At 40.5% G+C, this 18554-nt stretch overlaps 1 protein-coding gene across 4 annotated transcripts; it reads right to left on the reverse strand.

The window, feature by feature from the left end:
- Positions 1-3550: 3550 nt before the first annotated feature.
- slco1e1 (solute carrier organic anion transporter family, member 1E1) lies at positions 3551-14246 on the reverse strand. Of its 4 annotated transcripts, none has more exons than XM_086146154.1 (15): positions 14113-14246; positions 12671-12813; positions 11037-11178; positions 10789-10921; positions 10601-10716; positions 8862-9008; positions 8660-8758; positions 8040-8273; positions 7777-7941; positions 7077-7272; positions 6439-6604; positions 5624-5808; positions 5214-5278; positions 4917-5034; positions 3551-4826 (listed from the first exon to the last, which is right to left on the reverse strand). In XM_086146154.1, exons 2-15 carry the CDS (start codon positions 12767-12769, stop codon positions 4400-4402), a joined length of 2292 nt encoding a protein of 763 aa, XP_086002280.1. In that variant the 5' UTR covers positions 12770-12813; positions 14113-14246; the 3' UTR covers positions 3551-4399. The 4 variants fall into 4 exon arrangements, with proteins under 4 accessions (XP_086002280.1, XP_086002279.1, XP_086002281.1 ...); XM_086146153.1 differs by having other exon boundaries at positions 14109-14246; XM_086146155.1 differs by lacking the exon at positions 8660-8758 and having other exon boundaries at positions 14109-14246.
- Positions 14247-18554: the final 4308 nt, after the last annotated feature.

Below are 18554 nucleotides of genomic sequence, written 5' to 3' on the forward strand. Positions count from 1 at the left end.
TTTGGTCAAGTAATAGTATGTGTCTCCTGTTGGGGCAGTTTTGCGCAGCATTGATCTGACCCTATTTTCAGCTTGTCAAATATGAAAAAGCAAATTTGTCAGACATTGGGAAAAGGGTATATACGCCCAATTACGATAGTGGACTATTTTAGATTTCCAGAATTGCTGCTGTTCCTAGAAAAACTTCCCAATTTGTCTTTAATGTTACCTGAACATTTGCACTCACTTGAGTTACTGAATGCAGTAAGTGCTACATGTTGGGGTAATATTGGGGACACCTGGTCATACATCTCCGAAAACAATTTTCTCAATCACCAGATCCTAATACAAGATGTCATTCCAAGTACTCGAACAAGAGCACTGACTTGTCTCAATTGAATTCAGTAAGTGCTCCTTGTTGGGTTGTTGGTAAATGATGCAGGTCCCTCCTGAACATATTATCAAGCTATAATTGTCAGCAAGGAGGTCCACTTTAAATCCAAAAGAGAAATCGCTAGCTCTTGTTTTTTTCTGATCAGTTCACTTAAGATCTGTCAGTAAAATTCCTAAAAGAAAGGGTGGCGTTTGGTCAAGTAATAGTATGTGTCTCCTGTTGGGGCAGTTTTGCGCAGCACTGATCTGACCCTATTTTCAGCTTGTCAAATATGAAAAAGCAAATTTGTCAGACATTGGGAAAAGGATATAAATGCCCAATTACGATAGTGGACTATTTTAGATTTCCAGAATTGCTGCTGTTCCTAGAAAAACTTCACAATTTGTCTTGAATGTTACCTGAACATTTGCACTCACTTGAGTTACTGAATGCAGTAAGTGCTACATGTTGGGGTAATATCGGGGACACCTGGTCATACATCTGATTACCTTTTGAATTTAAGCATTTTCTCAACCATCACATCCAAATACAAGATGTCATTCCAAGTACTCGAACAAGAGCACTGACTTGTCTCAATTCAATTCAGTAAGTGCTCCTTGTTGGGGTGTTGGGTAAATGATGCAGTTCCCTCCTGAACATATTATCAAGGCATAATTGTCAGCAAAGATGTCCACCTTGAATCCCAAAGAAAAATCGCTCGGTCTTGTTTTTTCTGATTAGTTCACTAAAGATCTGTCCGTGAAATTCCAAAAAGAAACAGAGTTTGGTCAAGTAATAGTATGTGTCTCCTGTTGGGGCAGTTTTGCCGAGCACTGATGTGAGCTTATTTTCAGCTTGTCAGATATGAAAAATCAAATTGTCAGACATTGGGAACAGGATATAAATGCTTATTTTTGACAGTGGACTGTTTTAGATATCCAGAGCTGCCGCTGTTTATCGAGAAGAGTTTTACCCCAAAGAACTGACAATTCGTCTTGAGTGTTTCCTGAACATTTGCACTCACTTGAGTTACTGAATGCAGTAAGTGCTACATGTTGGGGTAATATTGGGGACACCTGGTCATACATCTGATTACCAGTTTGAAACTAAGCATTTTAGTTTTTACTATGCATTTACCAAATCCAAATACAAGATATCATTCCAAGTACTTGAACAAGAGCACTGACTTGTCTCAATTGAATTCAGTAAGTGCTCCTTGTTGGGGTGTTGGTAAATGATGCAGTTTCCCCAAAGCATATAATCAAGCCAGTTTTTTTCATTTGGAAGGTCTCCCTCACATGCCAAACAGAATCCACAAGGTATTGCGCTTTTCATTCTTTCAATGCTCAGTTTTGTTCTCTCAACAAGTCATGGAAATGTGTTTTGATTGTTACCCAAACATTTGCCATCAATTGATTTACTGCATGCAGTAGGTGTTACTGGGGGCACTGGGTGGGGTTACTAACAAATCAAAGGTTTTCGATCCCGTCCAATCTTTTCCTTTTGAAAATGCAGGTTCAATGACTCTCCAAAAGAGTTGTCTGAAATCCAATTAATATGTATGTCTTCTTCCGATCATTTTCAATGTGTTGACATAGTGGAGCCTATGGAGCCCCAACGTGCAGGCTATCAACAAAGGCCATGATCACCGAAACTTGCATATTCGCTTGAAATCAGTGAGTCATAAAGTCCTGCCAGACGATACAGTGAGTGCTCAATACAAGTAGGAAAAGAGTTGTGATTTTCATGGTGAAGTCAATTGGAAATCTTGAAAGCTCGAAATTCAGCATTTCCTCAATCACCAGTCCTAATACAAGATGTCATTCCAAGTACTCGAACAAGAGCACCGACTTGTCTCTATTGTATTCAGTAAGTGCCCCTTGTTAGGGTGTTGGTAAATTATGCAGTGTCCTCCCAACCATATCATCAAGCCATTATTGTCAATAAGGAGGTCCACTTCAAAACCTAAAGATTACTCGCTAGGTCTTGTCCATGTCTGATCAATCTTAATATCTGTAAGAAAAAGTCACTAAAAAAATTGTTGCGTTCTGTCAAATAACAATATGTGCTTCCTGTTGGGGTCCTTTTGCTGATCACTGGTATCAAAAAGGTATCAATAAGTCAAATTTTATTCGACAACTGGAACATGATATAATTGCCCAATTATGACCTTGGGCTTTTGGCGATTTCAAGACCTGCTGTTTATGGAGAAAACCTTTCCCTGGGGGATATGGCAAGTGGCGGTTAGTACCAGCAGACTTGGTGGGACGGCCTTCTGAAGGCACTTAGAGGACTATTATTTGACTCAGCGCTCAGACCAGTTAAGGTGCAGGCTGTGGTGTTGCAGCCAACTTAAGCCAAGGACTATGGGTGAGTGAGACATGGGGAAGACAAAGGATATTTGCTTACAGTGGTGTCCGGAAGTTAGGAACTTAAGGGCTTTTTCTTGTGGGTGATCCAGGGTAAGTGTCTACCATATGGGGCAGAAACATTCCGTGGCTCTGACAGACGTGCAGTTTTAATGTTGATTGTGGAACCAGATAGTGATCAGACTCTGCTAGTGCAGAGTGCAGCGAGGCCAAATGTGTCACAGTTTAAAAGTAGAGTAGCAGGGAGTAAGTGGAGAAGAGGAACCTGTTCTGATGTGGCCCGCCAACCTCCCTCTTCTTGGTAGACCGGAGGCTACAAAATGACCAGCGGATCCAAAGTAGAGGCATTGATTGGAACATGTTCACCACTATCTGATGGTGGAGGATGCTTGACAAGGCTTGATCAGTCACAGGTGTGCCGGTACCCCCAAATAGAATCATTCACCTGGTCAATCAGGCTAACTGGTGACAGGGGTTGTACAAAGCCTGGCCAAGGACTCCTACACACTCAGTACATATCCAAATGCACTGAACAGCAAATTAGGAATTTCACAGGTATGTCAATGCTTTGAATCATGAATCTTCAAAGGTCTTACATATTTCCTAAATAGGAACACTCATTGCCTGAACATGATCTTGTCTATGTCGCATTCAGAAACAGCTTCTAATTTGGTGCATTCCTATTGAGACATTTTTGCATAGCAACAACAACTCTGATGGAAGTTATAATTACTTGATTTTTAAAAGGAAGCAATCTGATGTGAGTTATCGATCCAAAAAAAATGTATACATAAAAGGGAAAACGACTGAGTGACAAAAAGTGCTTTAATGGTGATAGAATGCAGTAACAAAGAATATGTCTCTGTCTTAGAACAATATTTTCAATCCTTACATTGGCCATGACTTCACTTCTATATATTATATTTGTATTTTTCCGTGACACAAAGCCAGGTCATTTGTGAGGACCTTCTCCAAATTAGAAAATAAAATAGTACCAACTGCTTTTTCAACACAAAATTTACATAATTGCTACGTACATTGTTAGCAGTAAAAAACAAAAAAAAGTTTCCTGATATGGACAGTCTTCCTGTTTGACTTCGAGGTCGAACTAAAAGCTGAATATTTTTATAGACTTCCCCCAGAATGCTGAGCAGTGTAAAATCCTTTTGTTTGCTGCAAGCACCCAGTCCCCGTTTGTACAGCTTTGTTAGTTTTCCTCAACCACAAATGGGTTCAAAGTTCAAATCCCTGCTGGATACCCAAAAGACAGAATCTCACGCAAAGGACTTTTGGCCTGATGTTAAAACAAACACATTTTGAAGGTTTCAATGCTATGTCATTTTCAACTTATATTTAGGAACAGTCAACACCTCACCCACATAACAATATTTGAGGATTTACAATACAATTGACACCGACTGACACCAACAATTTTATCCCCTACAATTTTATCCCCTACAGTAAATACGGCTAAGATTTATCCCCTACATGAATGCAGTAGGTGATTTATAATAATACAGCATGTATTTGTAACTATGCTTTACAAGGATATATTGATTCATAAAAAAAAGGTACCAAATCAAAGGTCTTCAATGGCAAAAAAATGATTTACTGCTATCTTGACTGGACTGTGAAAATACACAGGTCATCCTTGCTGCTGTTTGACAATCAGTTAAATCTATGTCATTTCATCCGGATCCTTTTCTTTACCTGGTACTTCTGTGTGCACGCTGTCTCTGTCATTATAGGGAGGCGTAATCTGTGTGTGTACATGCTGATATGTTGATGTGACGCTGTTGTCTTCAGCAACCTGTTCTTTCCTGTCTACACAATTTGTGTCTCCAACCTCCATGAATAACTTTGTAACCTTTCCATATGATTTGGGTTTGCAGTTACTGTTGGATGTCATACAATGATTAGCATTTGTTTGGTAGTTGGTGGGGTTTGATGAAGTCTGAAGTTCAATTTCCTTTGACGGTATAGGCAGAGGCTCTTCTACTTCCCTCTTTTGCTTCCAGGACTGTTGTTTGAGGAGAACAATTACAGCAATTAGGAAGAAGAAGGAACTGCCACTTAGACAAGTGATAAGGCTCTGAAAGGTAATCCTGTAGGAAGGGAAAAATAAATTTCAGGATTGATTTCTAGGCAAAACAATTCATGATTTCTGAAATAATTTTCTCCACTTGAGATTCTACCTGTACATGTCAGAGTCATACAATCGACATGCTCCACGCCCGCCACATTTTTTGGTTGACCACTTCAGGCAAGTTAAATCAATCAATGCACCAAAGTATATTGGTGCTGGGATTCCACCTAGAAACCACACATTGTCACATTGATTTTCAAAGACTACATTAACTTCTGTTTCCCAAGCTGAAAATTTTTTGTTTACATCTTTGAGTACAATCTTCTCCCTGAGAACACTAAGAAATTATTGATATCATTATCAAATGTAAGGAAGCAGTTCCACAAACAGTATAAATTTAGCTTACCAAAACCTCGCGACACCAAGGTCTGTATACCTAGTGCAAGGGATTTCAGCTCTGGTGAAGTGCATCTGGGAAAAAGACAGGCTTTTGTCAAAATATTCAGTTGTCAAAATACAATTGTTTTGTGAACTATTGAATGAATGCACTAGCAGTTTAACTTTAGCATCTTTGACATTCAACAGGTCAGAGAGGGTCCTAAGAGCTGTTAGTTGGATGTGTGCACTGTATTAGATGTGATGTAGTTGACAGTTTTTTCATAAGTGCTTTATGGTTCGTTAATGTTCTTCCTAGCTCTGTCAACTTTTTTTTGAGAAATCTATATGTTGAGCTGAATGTCAAACTGACTACATTATTGACTAAATTATTAACCTTGACTCCTTTGCATTCATCGGAAAAGGAAGGTATGTGCAAACCTTATGATAAGCATGTAAGCGGGTGTAATCCCCACAGCATTGAGGAAAGAGCTCAGAACAGATACAGCCATGTATGAAATGAAGCTGTGGCTGCAGGCTTCGGTTTGAGGACACTGTCCAAGCTTTGCTGATGTACTGATATGAGTCTGTTTGGGGACAGTCACACAACTGCAGTTCTGAAAAACCTGACGGAAGAAGAAATAAGAGTGCTGACTAAACTTTTGAGACAAGGAAGACAAGGCTAAATATAATACAGCATGGATTAGAACGTTGAAAATCATGAACACTGAAGAGGCCTTTCAGATGAGGGGTAAAAAGTCAAGTTTCAACAAGATATTGGTCATGTAATTGTAAAATCAGAAAAAACAAAATAGTGTTGACCTTTTCAATCCATTGAAGAAATGCCCTAGTTCTTTTGTTGAAAACCTATTAATGTCAAAATAGAATTTATTTCAAACCCCATTTTGTTTGGCCACTAATTTCATTTTGATTGCCAAACCGGACCCATTGATTGGCACAATGTCAACCCATCTTAATCAAATAGTAAGAATAACTGTCCTCTTGGCTTATCCCCAAAGATAATTTGCAAGATATACCTCAGTAAGAAGATTTCAGTAGAATATAGTGTATGCTAATGAAATTTTCTGCTGAAGGATCTGTGTAGAATGTATCAAATCTGATGATTTAATAGATGATGGATGATTCAATCTAAAATCAAGAAAATACTTTTTAAGTATAAAAAAGGAAAAAATTGAAAAACAGTGAATAAAATCATCAAATACATTGAGATTTGTGTATAAATGGATTAGTCTTACTAGGTTTTTGCCAAATCCGCTGGAGTTGTGGCAGCCGGCCATGCAAGGTGATATGTAGGAGATTCCACTGTCAGAGCACACAGGATCCCACTCCTCCAAAGAACATGAGCATTCCCTGTTACACTCTGATATTAGGGCTTCTTTGTCATAAAATAAGCTGGGTGTCCTATAAATCAGGAATCATAGTTCACGTGAGCTGTGCTTCAGGGGTTATTGTGAGATTTCTGATACATTCAATCAGGATGTCAATAACATGGTAAACATTAATCAGATTTCCCAGATTTCCCCCGGTGTGTCGGTAGGGGAATGAAAGATAACTGCTCACAGAATGGGCAGGCAGCAGAGAGCCTCCTCCTGCTGTTCACTCTCCACTGTTATAGAACAGGTGAGAGGAATTAAGCGCGTAGCTAGGGGGATAAGGTGGCCAGCAATTTGGTTACAACAGCTTATCCACCATTAGAATGGTGCTCAGGGTTGAAACACCCAATAATCAAAGGGCACCATCTGATAACATTAACTCCTTCTGGTCAGAAGTGCCCTTCGCCAACAGTTAATATAGAAGAGGATATATCTTATGGTTTATATATATTCAAATTTACCGATATCCATACTTTGGCACACCAAAGTATTGCACTTACCCATTGTATGACACTGTGAGCCCAGCCATGGGAATGTTGTCGCACTTTGTACCAAAATGTAACAACATAAGAAGGTACCCTGTGAAAGACATGGCTAAAGAAAGCTGAGCTCCTGACACAACACTCAGCTTGTACCTCGTCATAATCACCCCGCCTAGAAATGTACCTGAAGCCACTGCAGGCAGGTTCAACAAACCTAAAAGAAACAAAACAAAACTTTATTACACAAGGTCAGTGACTAATTGGAGTTTGAAGGTTTGAGGTTTATATGGGCCGAAACTGCATGGGCTGTTATCTTGCAATATCAAAGTCACTGCATTCGGGCCAGATTTTATCACTTCTGTACACTGGGAGAGTGTCTTTACTGCTATTTTCAACCCCAACACCTCCAAAAGAGGATATATCTTTCCAACGGTTTGACTGAAACTGAGTCTTACTAGAGGAATTTCTGCATTTACTCTGACGGAAGAGAGTTATATTCAGTCATATTGATTCATTTTCATCAAACGGATTTGTGGGTAGAGCTCTATCTACCAGACAACGTTACTTGCTATATGAAACTACATTGTCTCTCTATTCACTTAATACTTGGATGCCTTTTTAGGTCTTACAACAAGTAACACTAATAAAAGCAAATATAAATCTACAATGCAAAATTTCTCATACGTGTTTTGTTTTGTTTGCTTTTTGTTATTGTTACCAATGAGGAAGTTGACTGCTGATGCCGACTGTCCAAATTGTTGTTCTATATATTTGGCTTTGAAAGTAAACAAGCCAACAAGGGAGTTGAACTTGAGAGTGCTGCCACACAGCAACAGGAAATAGGCAGGAGTGCACAAAAGTTTCTTCAGTGATGGAAGGAATCCTGTGACAAAGACAAATCATAAACATTTGAAGACCATTCTTATTGGGTCCAGTGAAACTAAAGTAAATACCACACAATATTTGTCGATGATTAAGTACCTTTAGCAATTTCTCCAAGATCCTGGCTGTGATCTTTATTGTGGACAACTGCTGTATTATTTGGAGTTTCTTGAACGGAATTCTGCTTATCTATTTCTTGCTCTTCTTTGGGCAAAGACCGAGGCAGGAATAAGAATGGAATCCCAGAGATGAATAGCATAGCAGAGGACACTAAGAGACCCAACCACCATGCTCCAACCCACCGGGAATCGTTGGGTGTGATTGTAACACTGTCTGAGGGTGACAGGAAAAAAGGGGACACAAGACAACACAAGGACAGATTTCAAATGAAAATGTATGGCAATGGTCTTTGATTTTTGAAGTAAACTTATATGATTGCCATAACTTGTCTGCTTTAATAACCCGGTGAGCTTGCAGTAAACTGCCAGTGACGTGAGACATTACCCAACCGACGTCAATTATTTCATTTCAGTGTATCCATAGCCGAGGAACCATATTTGTCTGGTAAACCAACTTTTTATTTTTATCAACTTTTCTACCCACGTAGTCAGGGTTCTCCAATCAAGACTATTGTTATAGTTAATCTTTAACTGACAGTATTTTGAAAAAAATCGGATTTAGTAGTTGGGTAGACCTATATTCAAATGTATGAGACTCACCCATATCAACAAATCCAATGTCAACATATAATGTGGCACAATAGGATCCAAGAAGATACCCAAACATGGGACCCAGCAACATAATGGTCTGCAAACTGGCTGCCAATTAAATGGTGAAATTATTTTTAATATTGACTATTCAGTCCCCAAACAGATACATATAAAAGAATAGGTCAGAAGGAAAATAAATAGTAATAATTACCTATGTAGAAGGGAGAGCTTTGAGCTTTTGCGTAGTCATCAACATAGGAGATGCCCAATGGTGTGACGGGAGTTTCTCCAATACCCCTGAGTGCATTCCCCAATAAGATGTAGATCCACATGTTGGCAGCAGACCCGTTTCCACAAGCTAAATAGAAATGTGGCACAAAACTGATTCATCTAACAAAGTTATATTATCAAAAAGAGTGTTCCCAAAATGCTCCCATGTACTCCTTTTGTTATAAATGATAGTCTGAAAGTCGCTATTTGTCTATTTGTCCCAGGTGTGTGATTGCATGCTTAGTTCTCAACGGTTAGGTAGGCCTTGTTTAGCATTTTGCCTGAGTGAATGTGCCAAATGACAACGATGCTGTTCATGGATACTAAAGGCTATAATTTTGCTCCTTGAAAATACCATACTATAGAGCTGTCTGTGTTGAACAGGATCACATTTTGAAACATTAACGGAGAGCCCCAATTAAAATGAGCAGTAAATATTACAAAGGGAACATTACAAATAAGCCAAACTGGTGCAAAATTATTGCACAAATTGAGCATGTTAGGGTGGCATGGTGGCACAGGGATTAGCACTTCAGCTTCCCAGCACAAAGAAAACACATAGAAAGGTCCTCTGGTTCAATTCCAACCAGGGGACCTTTCTGTATGGAGTTTGCATGTTCTCCCAATGTGTGTGTGGGTTTCCTCCAGGTTCTCTGGTTTCCTCCCAATGTCCAAAAACATGCAGGTCAATAGTGAAAAAATGGGAAAATTGCCCTGAATGAATGAGTGAGTAAATGGTTGTTTGTCTATATATGTGGCCCTGCAATTGACTGGCGACCAGTCCAGGGTTTACCCCGCCTCTTGTCCATTTCAACCCATATAATTCTTGCAGGGAGAATTGCTCTCTATTATTAAAGCTGAGGTAAAGGTTCAGAACATGGTAACTCAGAATGTGCAATATGAATACAGCAGTGGGGATTAGTAACTGAAAGACTCAGAACAGGATCACTGCATTCCAGGGATAGTTTAGAGAAGGCCAGTACATTTTCAAATGATACCAGCATACTACTGGTGCGGGGGGGTCTGACCATCAACTACAGCCAAAGCACCTCGTCAGGCTCCTTCTTCTCGCTGTATACCAGAAAACTTGTGCTGGTATCAGGAGCAACTAAATAGCAGAGGAACTCATCTTCAAATAAGAATAAACCTCAGGGGGCAAATGAGCAGTGGACTGTGCACGCAGAATATCACAATTTTTATAAAAGAGTTTTTTATAGCAATATTGAAACCAATCAACAAATGATATAATAGCTGGTTCCATAGTGTAAAAGTAGGGCCCCATAGGGCCTCAAGGTCTCATTGGATCTGCAAAATAGCGCACAGATTACAAGCTTGTGCTTATCTTTAAATGTAACTTTTTGATGAAAAAATTTGAATCAATGCAAGACAAAACCCTGATTGTGGTCCTGTCACAAAAATATATTTCAGCAATGCTTTGAGCTGATCAAAGGTTTCCAATTGAGGCTGTTGGACATTTAATTGATCTCAGGAGTAGTTGAAATATCACAAAGATTTGTTATGACCATTCTGAGGGCATTAATTTCCCTAAAGCTTGACTAACTTGGGGATCATGGCACATCAAAGCAATTGAAAGTAACTACATGAGTTTAAGTTTGTGCCTCTAAGCACACAAATTTATGAAAATCCACAGACAGCCCTCAAATGATCCCAGATCCTTACTTTGATCGTCTTTCTCTGAGATGTATGTCTGATTTTGTGATTCCAGAGGATGGACACAGGCAGCTATGTTCACAGTGTCATTCTGGAAAGCATGGACGACTGTATCATACTTGTATCTGTGAAAACAGATGCTGTAATATTTAGGATTATATTTTCATAAAAACCTGGCACTACCCAATATATTTTACCTTCCCATTAAGAAGTGTGTCATGCCAGTGAGACATGCTCCTACAGACATGATAAAGCAGCCGGCAGCGATAAGTCTGGGCCGATGGAGCTTGGCACCAAAATAGCTGACCACCGCTAAAAACAACAAGTTACCTGTGCAATCACAAGAGAATAAAAAAGTGATTTAATTGAGAATGTTAAAATGATTTTGGATGACATGATCGAGACTAGATAAGGTCTTTTAAAGGTAAGGGAAAAATTGATATACCCATCTCAAAACTGGTATCGACAAATCCAACATATGTGCTGGAAAGCTCAAAACGTCTTTCAATTTGTGTAATGGAGCTTTTCACGTAGCTCCCTGCCAAAGTCTTGGAGAGGTTTGCCAAGCCCAAAGCTACAACAAACATCTGAAAAAGACACAGAAAAGTAAAACAAGTCCAATGTCATCAAGTTCAGTAATGTGAATTTCAAAGACAGTCAGAGTGAAGTATTATATTGTATTTGATGATATCATGCACGGCTCATGTTAGACGTTTTGGAGCGAAGGTCAGAGAAGCCAGACAGAGATAGGTCAGTCATGTACAGAGGAGGGATAGTGAATGAATTGGTAGACAGATGCTGGAATTGGAGCTGCCAGGCAGGAGATCTCGAGGGAGACCAATGAGAAGATTTATGGACCTAGTGAGAGAGGCTATGAAGGTAGTTGGTGTGAGAGAGGAGGATAAAGAGGATAGGGTTAGATGGAGAAGGTTGATTCACAAATTCGCTGAGGAAAAGTCAAAAGGAGAAAAAGAAGAGGATGTATGTATATATCATATTATTGATTTTGACAAAGAACAATTCAGAGCCTTTCTCAACTCCTCTCTGAAAACCATGCAACACTCCTCCCTTTTCAGCTTCCACCACTTTGTCCTCTGCTCTGCCTTTGTCCTCCTCATCTTCCTTGTCACCAGAGTCATCCTACAAACCACCATCCTATGCTGTCTGGCTACACTCACCTACAACTACTTTGCAGTCACTGATCTCTTTCAGGTTACCTTGTCCATACAAGATGTAGTCTACCTGCATGCTCTTACCTCCACTTTTATAAGTTACCCTGGGCTCCTGTTTTTGTTTTTTTTTTGGTTTTTTTTTTTTTGGGGGGGGGGGGGGGGGGGGGGAGTGTTCACTACTGCCATTTCCATCCTTTTTGCAAAATCTACCACCGTCTGTCCCTCTGCGTTCTTATCCCATATACCAAATCTGCCCATCACATCTTCATCCTCACTATTGCCTTCACCAACATGTCCTTTGTAGTCTGCACCAATTACCACAGTCCAATTTCTGGGGACATTCTGCATCACTTCATCTAACTCATTCCAGAACTTCTCCTTCTCTTCAAATTCACATCCCACCTGCGGGGCATAGCTATTAACAACCTTTCAGCATCACACCTTCAATTTCCAGTTTCAAATTCTTACGTCTATCTGACATTCTTTTCAACTCCAGAACATTCCTGACAAACTCCTCCTTCAAGCAAACTCCTACTCCATTTCTCTTCCTGTCAGTACCATGATAGTACAACTTAAAGCCTGCTCCTAAGATTCTAGCCTTACTTCCTTTCCACCTGGTCTCCTGGACACACAGTATATCCACTTTCCTTCTCTGCATCATGTCAGCCAACTCAACGTTTTCCTGTCATAGTCCCAATATTCAAGTCCCTACAATCAGTCCCAGGCTTTTTCCTTTCCTCTTCTCTCCTCTCTCTGATTCCGAACACTCCTTCCTCGCTTCCTTGTTTGTGTGTGCGTATATATGTAATTTTAAAATGCTGCATGAACACTTTCTACTCCATATATTAATTTCCAACTTGAAATTATTGAAGATAGTGCTCGGTTGAGTGAAAAATCATGTAAATACTTTGAGAGAGTAGGCGGCAGAGTGTGTTGCTTTATCTTCATCATCACAGAGAGCCTCCTGACTGTGCATCTTCTCTCGGTGGTCAGGGTTGTTGTCCATCCTGCACAGATTTGCTCCTCATATATCTCAAAGCCCTGCAAGAACTGGCAAAAGGCCATGCAGACAATTTGTTTTTCAAAGTTATTTTATTTCTATCAATGTCATTTTGAAAATAATTTTATCAAACTAAAGTGATCATTTGAGAGGGAGTTATGTTTGGAAATTTCAACGATAATTAGCTTCCCAAATACTCAAAACAGTGACTGACAATCCTTGAGCAAACACTATTTCAGCTAGGTTTTTTTCATTGATCAAACAGTACATGTTTGTTGGAATTGAAACTGGCGGTTTTTAGCAGTATGTCAGGAGTGCTTATCAGGACCGCTGTTTAATAAGAGGATATTAATAAGAATAAGAATAAAAATAAGATCAAGATCAAGATCAAGAACGAGAACAAGAATGGTAAAAGAAGCTTTATCACATCTGAAACATGTTCTCAGATGCCCAAAAAACGTCCATATTCTGGCATTCTGGGGGGATCACCAGGGATTTGATCCCAAAGTTATTAGGGATATTAAAAATTTGTAAGGTCACAAAATTATTATTTTTGGTCATTTTAAGTTAAGTTCAATCCAGTTCAAACCTTTTCCTAGCTCCCCCTTACGTTTGCACTACCAATAGTTGAACTGGTTTGACTTGAAACTACTGTTTAACATGCCTTTCAGATTCCCCTCCGGCATTTATATTTACATCTGTTTTAACTGTTTTAACTGCTGTTATATGCCTTTTAGACAAATAAAACAATTGAAAATGCATTCACAGTGCTATTAGCTGTCAGTCCAGTGATTCAAAAACTAAATGGGGAGACCACATTTGGGAGAATCAAAGAGCCGATTGACATATTGTGTTGTCTGGGGCAGCGTGGCACAGGGAGTAGAGTGCTAGTCCTTAGGACCAAACATTCCTATTTTGATTACTGTTACTGCCTGTTACTGCCTCCTCCTAGTGTGTCGAAGCGTTGTTGAGCAAGACACTGAACCCCTAACTGCTCCCCTGGCACTGCTAGATGGTTCATCCACAATGGGTTAAATGCACAAAACGAATTTCCCGCAAGGGATTAATGAAGTATCATTAAAATGTATATATGTGTTAACTAGTATTGTTAATCTGTTTTAATCTCATCATCACAGCTGTGAATTTCTTTGGTTAAAACTCCCTCCCAAAGAATCTTTGTCTACTGTCTTGACTTGAATCTATGTTGTATTATCAAGAACTTTCTGGGTACATTTAAATACATTGTCAATACAGTAAATCAGCTTTTAATGACAATGTGAAGCGGTGAATAGCAAAAATGCAAATGATTAAAATCAGAAAGGAAATACTGAAGAAGTTTACTTACATACCCGGTGCATCTCCCCAGTGTCTCTGTACTTGTTTTGCAACCTTATCTTTCCAGATCCCAAAGTAGAACCCCTTACCCTATTCTGCTGTCAGGGAGCAGAGCTATTACTTCAAACCAAAGAGACAAAAGGTCTCTCACAAGTTTATTCCACAGGCATGCTAAGAGGGAGAAAGAAAGACCATGGGAGGAGGAGCTCTAGACAGCTTACTCCAGACCAGGCGCACATTTTTAATAACAAATATTCAGTTATTGAGGTTTTTGTTTTGGTTATGAACCCAAACAAACCTAAAAGGGACGAGATTATCTGAATTACTGCCATAATATTACTAGTTTTGCTAACATCATAAAAAAGACCCCTACCCAGACAAAGGAACATCTCTGCCGTGATTGGATTTAGATTCCTCATACGTTTGCAAAGATGGTCATTTGACATGGGGATGAGGGATTTTTTTTTTTTTAGTTAAGTATTTCCTACTGAAAACCATTATAGCCTGACGCTACAGATATAGTACACAGCAGTACAGAACCTATCTTTTCCTTTATTTAAACCTCTTTCTCAAAGGGGATGCTAACCTCACTATTCCACACACATGGTTCTGGGCTCTAGTAGAAATGAAGATTTGGTGACACCCACCTTATTATATTCTTGTTTCTATAAGACTTTGAATAATAAGACGATGAAAAACAATGTTGCCAAACCAAATTCAAAACAATTTCTGTTCATGAAAATTAAAAATTTAGCACACACACCTTTTTTTTTTCTTTTTTTTTTTTTCCAGGAATGAACCCTTAGCCTAGCGATGGTATTGGTGAGTGTGTATGTGTATGTGTATGCGTATGCGTATGTGTATGCGTATGTGTATGTGTGGTGCTGTGGGTGTGGGTGTGAGTGTTGGTTTGGGTGAAAGTAGGGGCCCGACCAGCTTTGCCTCTGAAAAATTTACAGGATTAAGATTAAAAGCCCTCACATTCCTGCACACTTGCAGTAACTAAAGCATGTACCACTATGCTGTTTTTTTTTGCTAGTTTTGATCAATAGGCACATAATACGACTTTAGCTTCAAGCATTTAAACAGAATATTGCTATTAGAAGTAGTAGTAGAAGTACATAACTATTTTGTTATTTATTTAGTTATTTAGCTTTTGGATCTTATTGAGATGGGCGGTACTAGTGTGTTGCATCTGAGAGGCTTTGGATCAGGCAAGAGGAGGAATTAATATTGGTGGATAACCTGAGCTATGAGTACAATCTGCTGGTGAAACAAAATACTGCACGCTCAATGAAAAGAATAGATGTAGATGAGAATCATCAGTTAAACTGCTGGGTAAGAGCAAATGTAAGTACAAAGCAATACGACTATTTTTTCAGTTCAAGTTAATCAATTTGATATACATATGAAATGTATCCTAAATTTATCGATAACAAAACATCTTTTTAAATTAAAATATCTCAAAAACTGAATATCTTCTCACTCCAAACAGTTTCAGTTTGAGTGTTCAGAATCCTGTATACAGGTGAAGTATAACTTCAGCAGTACAATCACAGTCACATAAAATCAAAAACATCTTTAATGCAAACATGGTTCTTGTTCATGTTAGGTAGTGGTTGACTTCTGACCCAAAAGCAGCCAAGCAGCAGATGAAAGGTACTTTATGACTTGGGAGGTGTTTGATCCGGTAGTTCAATAAAGGTAGTAGGTAACAGTTGTGGTTATGATACTAGGAATGCAGGATATCATGTCATCATCTGGTGAGGAATGGACTGCTGGGGCAGCATATTAGCACTGTTGTGGGGATTGCAGAATTAGAGGGGCACACCAAGTATGGCTTGACACTGGACATGTGGAATACTGGGTGGAGGAGGGAAGTCAGAGGCACACTGTCACTCTGTTGATGATCCGTTCAATCTGGTGGGGACCTAAGAGCTGAGGGGACAGTTTTCGGGACTCTCCCTGCAATGGGAGGTCCTTAGACCAGAGTCACCCCTGTTGGCCCACCATGTACTCCAGGGCAGGGGTGCGTCAGTGATTGACTCCCTTGCGGGCACAGACACTGGTCTTCTAGAGAGAAGTTGGAACCTACTCCACACCCAGTGACACTGCTGGAGAAGAGCCTTTACAGAGGGAGGGGGCGTAGCCCAGAGAGCATTTGTAGGGGAAGAGGTCGGTGGCTGCACTGACCTGATTCAGTGCATACTCCACCCAGGGCAGGTCCTTACCCAGGGCCACAATGGAGGGCTGCCTTGATGCTCTTGTTGGCCTGTTCTGCCTGCCATTGATCTAGGGGTGGTATCATGAGGACAGGCGGATGGTTGCGCCACTATCCTTGCAGAGGGCCCTCCTTGGGAGGCTAACTGGGGACTCCAATTGCTCACTATCTGTCGGTTGAGAGTCCATTGAGCCAGTACACATGCTTCATGCGGAGCTCTGCTGTCTTGAGCGAGGAGGTGAGCTTGGGGGGAACCAGCAGTTCCACCACCTTGGAGAATTGGTCTATGATGGTGAGAATGACCATGTCCGCTCTGCTCTGGAGGCAGGCCGATTATGAAGTCCACCACATTGTGTGACCAGGAGCGACTGGGTACTGGGAGAGGGTGCAGGAGGCAACAGAAGCGCTAGTGAGAGGCCTTGTTTCAGATGCAAAAACTAGGCGGAGATGAACTTCCAGACGTCTGCTGCTATAGTCAGCCACAAATCATCGGGAACCTAGAGGCTGTTTGCAAGGAAAGTCCCAAAGTTTGGCTGGGTACTCTTTGCCCTTCTGGCCACTTCTCCCAAATTTGTGGTGATCTCCAAAATTACCAGAGAAATAGGAAAGACAGTGTCAGGGGTGGCAGGGTCTCATTCTGCCGAGTAGACCCGAGATAGGGCCTTTGCGTTCTTTGAACATGGCCAGTAAGTAACTATGAAGTTGAATTGGCTGAGGAACCGTCTAACCATAGGTAAGGTTTTTGTGATCCAATAAGAAGATTGTAGGGTAGTTGGCCCCCTTCAGCCAGTGGCACAACTCCTGGAAGGCCTCCATGATAGCCAGCAGTACCCTGATCCCATGGTCATAGTTTTCCTTGGCAGGAATGGACCACAATGAGAAAAATATGCCACTTGTCATCAGAGGCTGACTTCTGTGACAAGACCTGTGTCAGATATCCCCACCTCCATTACAAAGGCCAGGGAAAAGTCAGGGTTGAGCAGGAAGGGGGCGGAGGTGAAGCGCAGATGAATGGGCACAGGGACGATGTAACAGCGGTGAGGAGTACAGTAATTTGGCTTGTAATTTCTAATGAAGCCCCCGTAAAAAATGGCAAAACCCAGGAAACTCTGTAGCTGATGTGTGTGTGCAAAGGATAGGATAGGATAGGATAGGATAGGATAGGATAGGATAGGATTTTTATTATCAGGGAAATTTTTATTGTCTGGGAGAGCTTCCAGATGATTGGACAACAACAGCTTGTGTTATTAGGGAGACCGATAGAAGAGTACTTAGTGTGTCATCTGGAAGGAAAGTAGATAAGGAGACTTGGTGGTGGAATGAGGAGGTGCAGGGTTTATACAGAGAAAGCGGTTGGCAAAGAAGAAGTGGAATACTGAGAGGACTGAAGAGTCCAGACAGAAGTACAGGGAGATGTACGTAAGGTAAAGATAGAAGTAGCAAAGGCAAAACAAAGGGTGTACGATGACCCAATACCCAGTTGGACAGTAAGGTGGGAGAGAATGATCTAACAGAGAGATAATGATGGAAAGGATGTACAGCAGATCGGGTGATTAAGGATAGAGAGGGAAATGTATTGACAGATGCTGGAAGAGTGATGGGAAGATGGAAAGAGTCCTTTGAAGAGCTGATTAATGTGGAAAATGAAAGAGAGGCAAGGGTAGAAGAGGTGACTATTGTTGACCAAAAAGGAGCAGAGATTAGGAAAAGTGAGGAAGGCATTGAAGAGGATGAAGAATGGAAAGGCAGTGGGTCCTGATGGAGATGGAGGTGGACCTGTAGAGGTGTTGAAGTGTCTAGGAGCGGCAGCGATAGAGTTTCTGACTAGATTATTCAACAGCATCTTAGAGAGTAAGAAGATGCCTGAAGAATGGAGATGAAATGTGATGGTGCCTATTTTTAAGAATAAGGGGGATGTGCAGAATTGTGGCAACTACAGATGGATAAAGTTCATGAGCCATACAATGAAGTTATGGGAAAGAGTTGTGGAAACCAGACTGAGGGCAGAAGTCAGCATTTGTGAACTGCAGTATGGCTTCATGCCCAGAAAGAGTACTACAGATGCAGTATTTGCATTGAGAATGCTAATAGAGAAGTACAGAGAAGGCCAGAGGGAGCTGCATTGTGGTTTTGTAGACCTAGAAAAAGCATATCACAGGGTGCCAAGAGAGGAGCTCTGGTATTGTATGAGGAAATCTGGAGTGGCAGAGAAGTATGTTAGACTGGTGCAGGACA

Source organism: Fistularia commersonii, chromosome 5 (genome assembly GCF_037954325.1).
Source record: "Fistularia commersonii isolate RoL2024-O1a breed Wild chromosome 5, RoL_Fcom_v1.0, whole genome shotgun sequence".
NCBI lineage: Eukaryota > Metazoa > Chordata > Actinopteri > Syngnathiformes > Fistulariidae > Fistularia > Fistularia commersonii.

Coding starts and splice junctions, on each gene's coding strand:
- slco1e1 (XM_086146154.1), bottom strand. CDS start 12,769: ATGGACAACAACCCTGACCACCGAGAGAAGATGCACAGTCAGGAGGCT. Junction 7,942..8,039: donor TCTTGGAGAAATTGCTAAAG/GTACTTAATCAT, acceptor TCTTTGTCACAG/GATTCCTTCCATCACTGAAG. Junction 6,605..7,076: donor CTCACAGTGTCATACAATGG/GTAAGTGCAATA, acceptor CCTGATTTATAG/GACACCCAGCTTATTTTATG.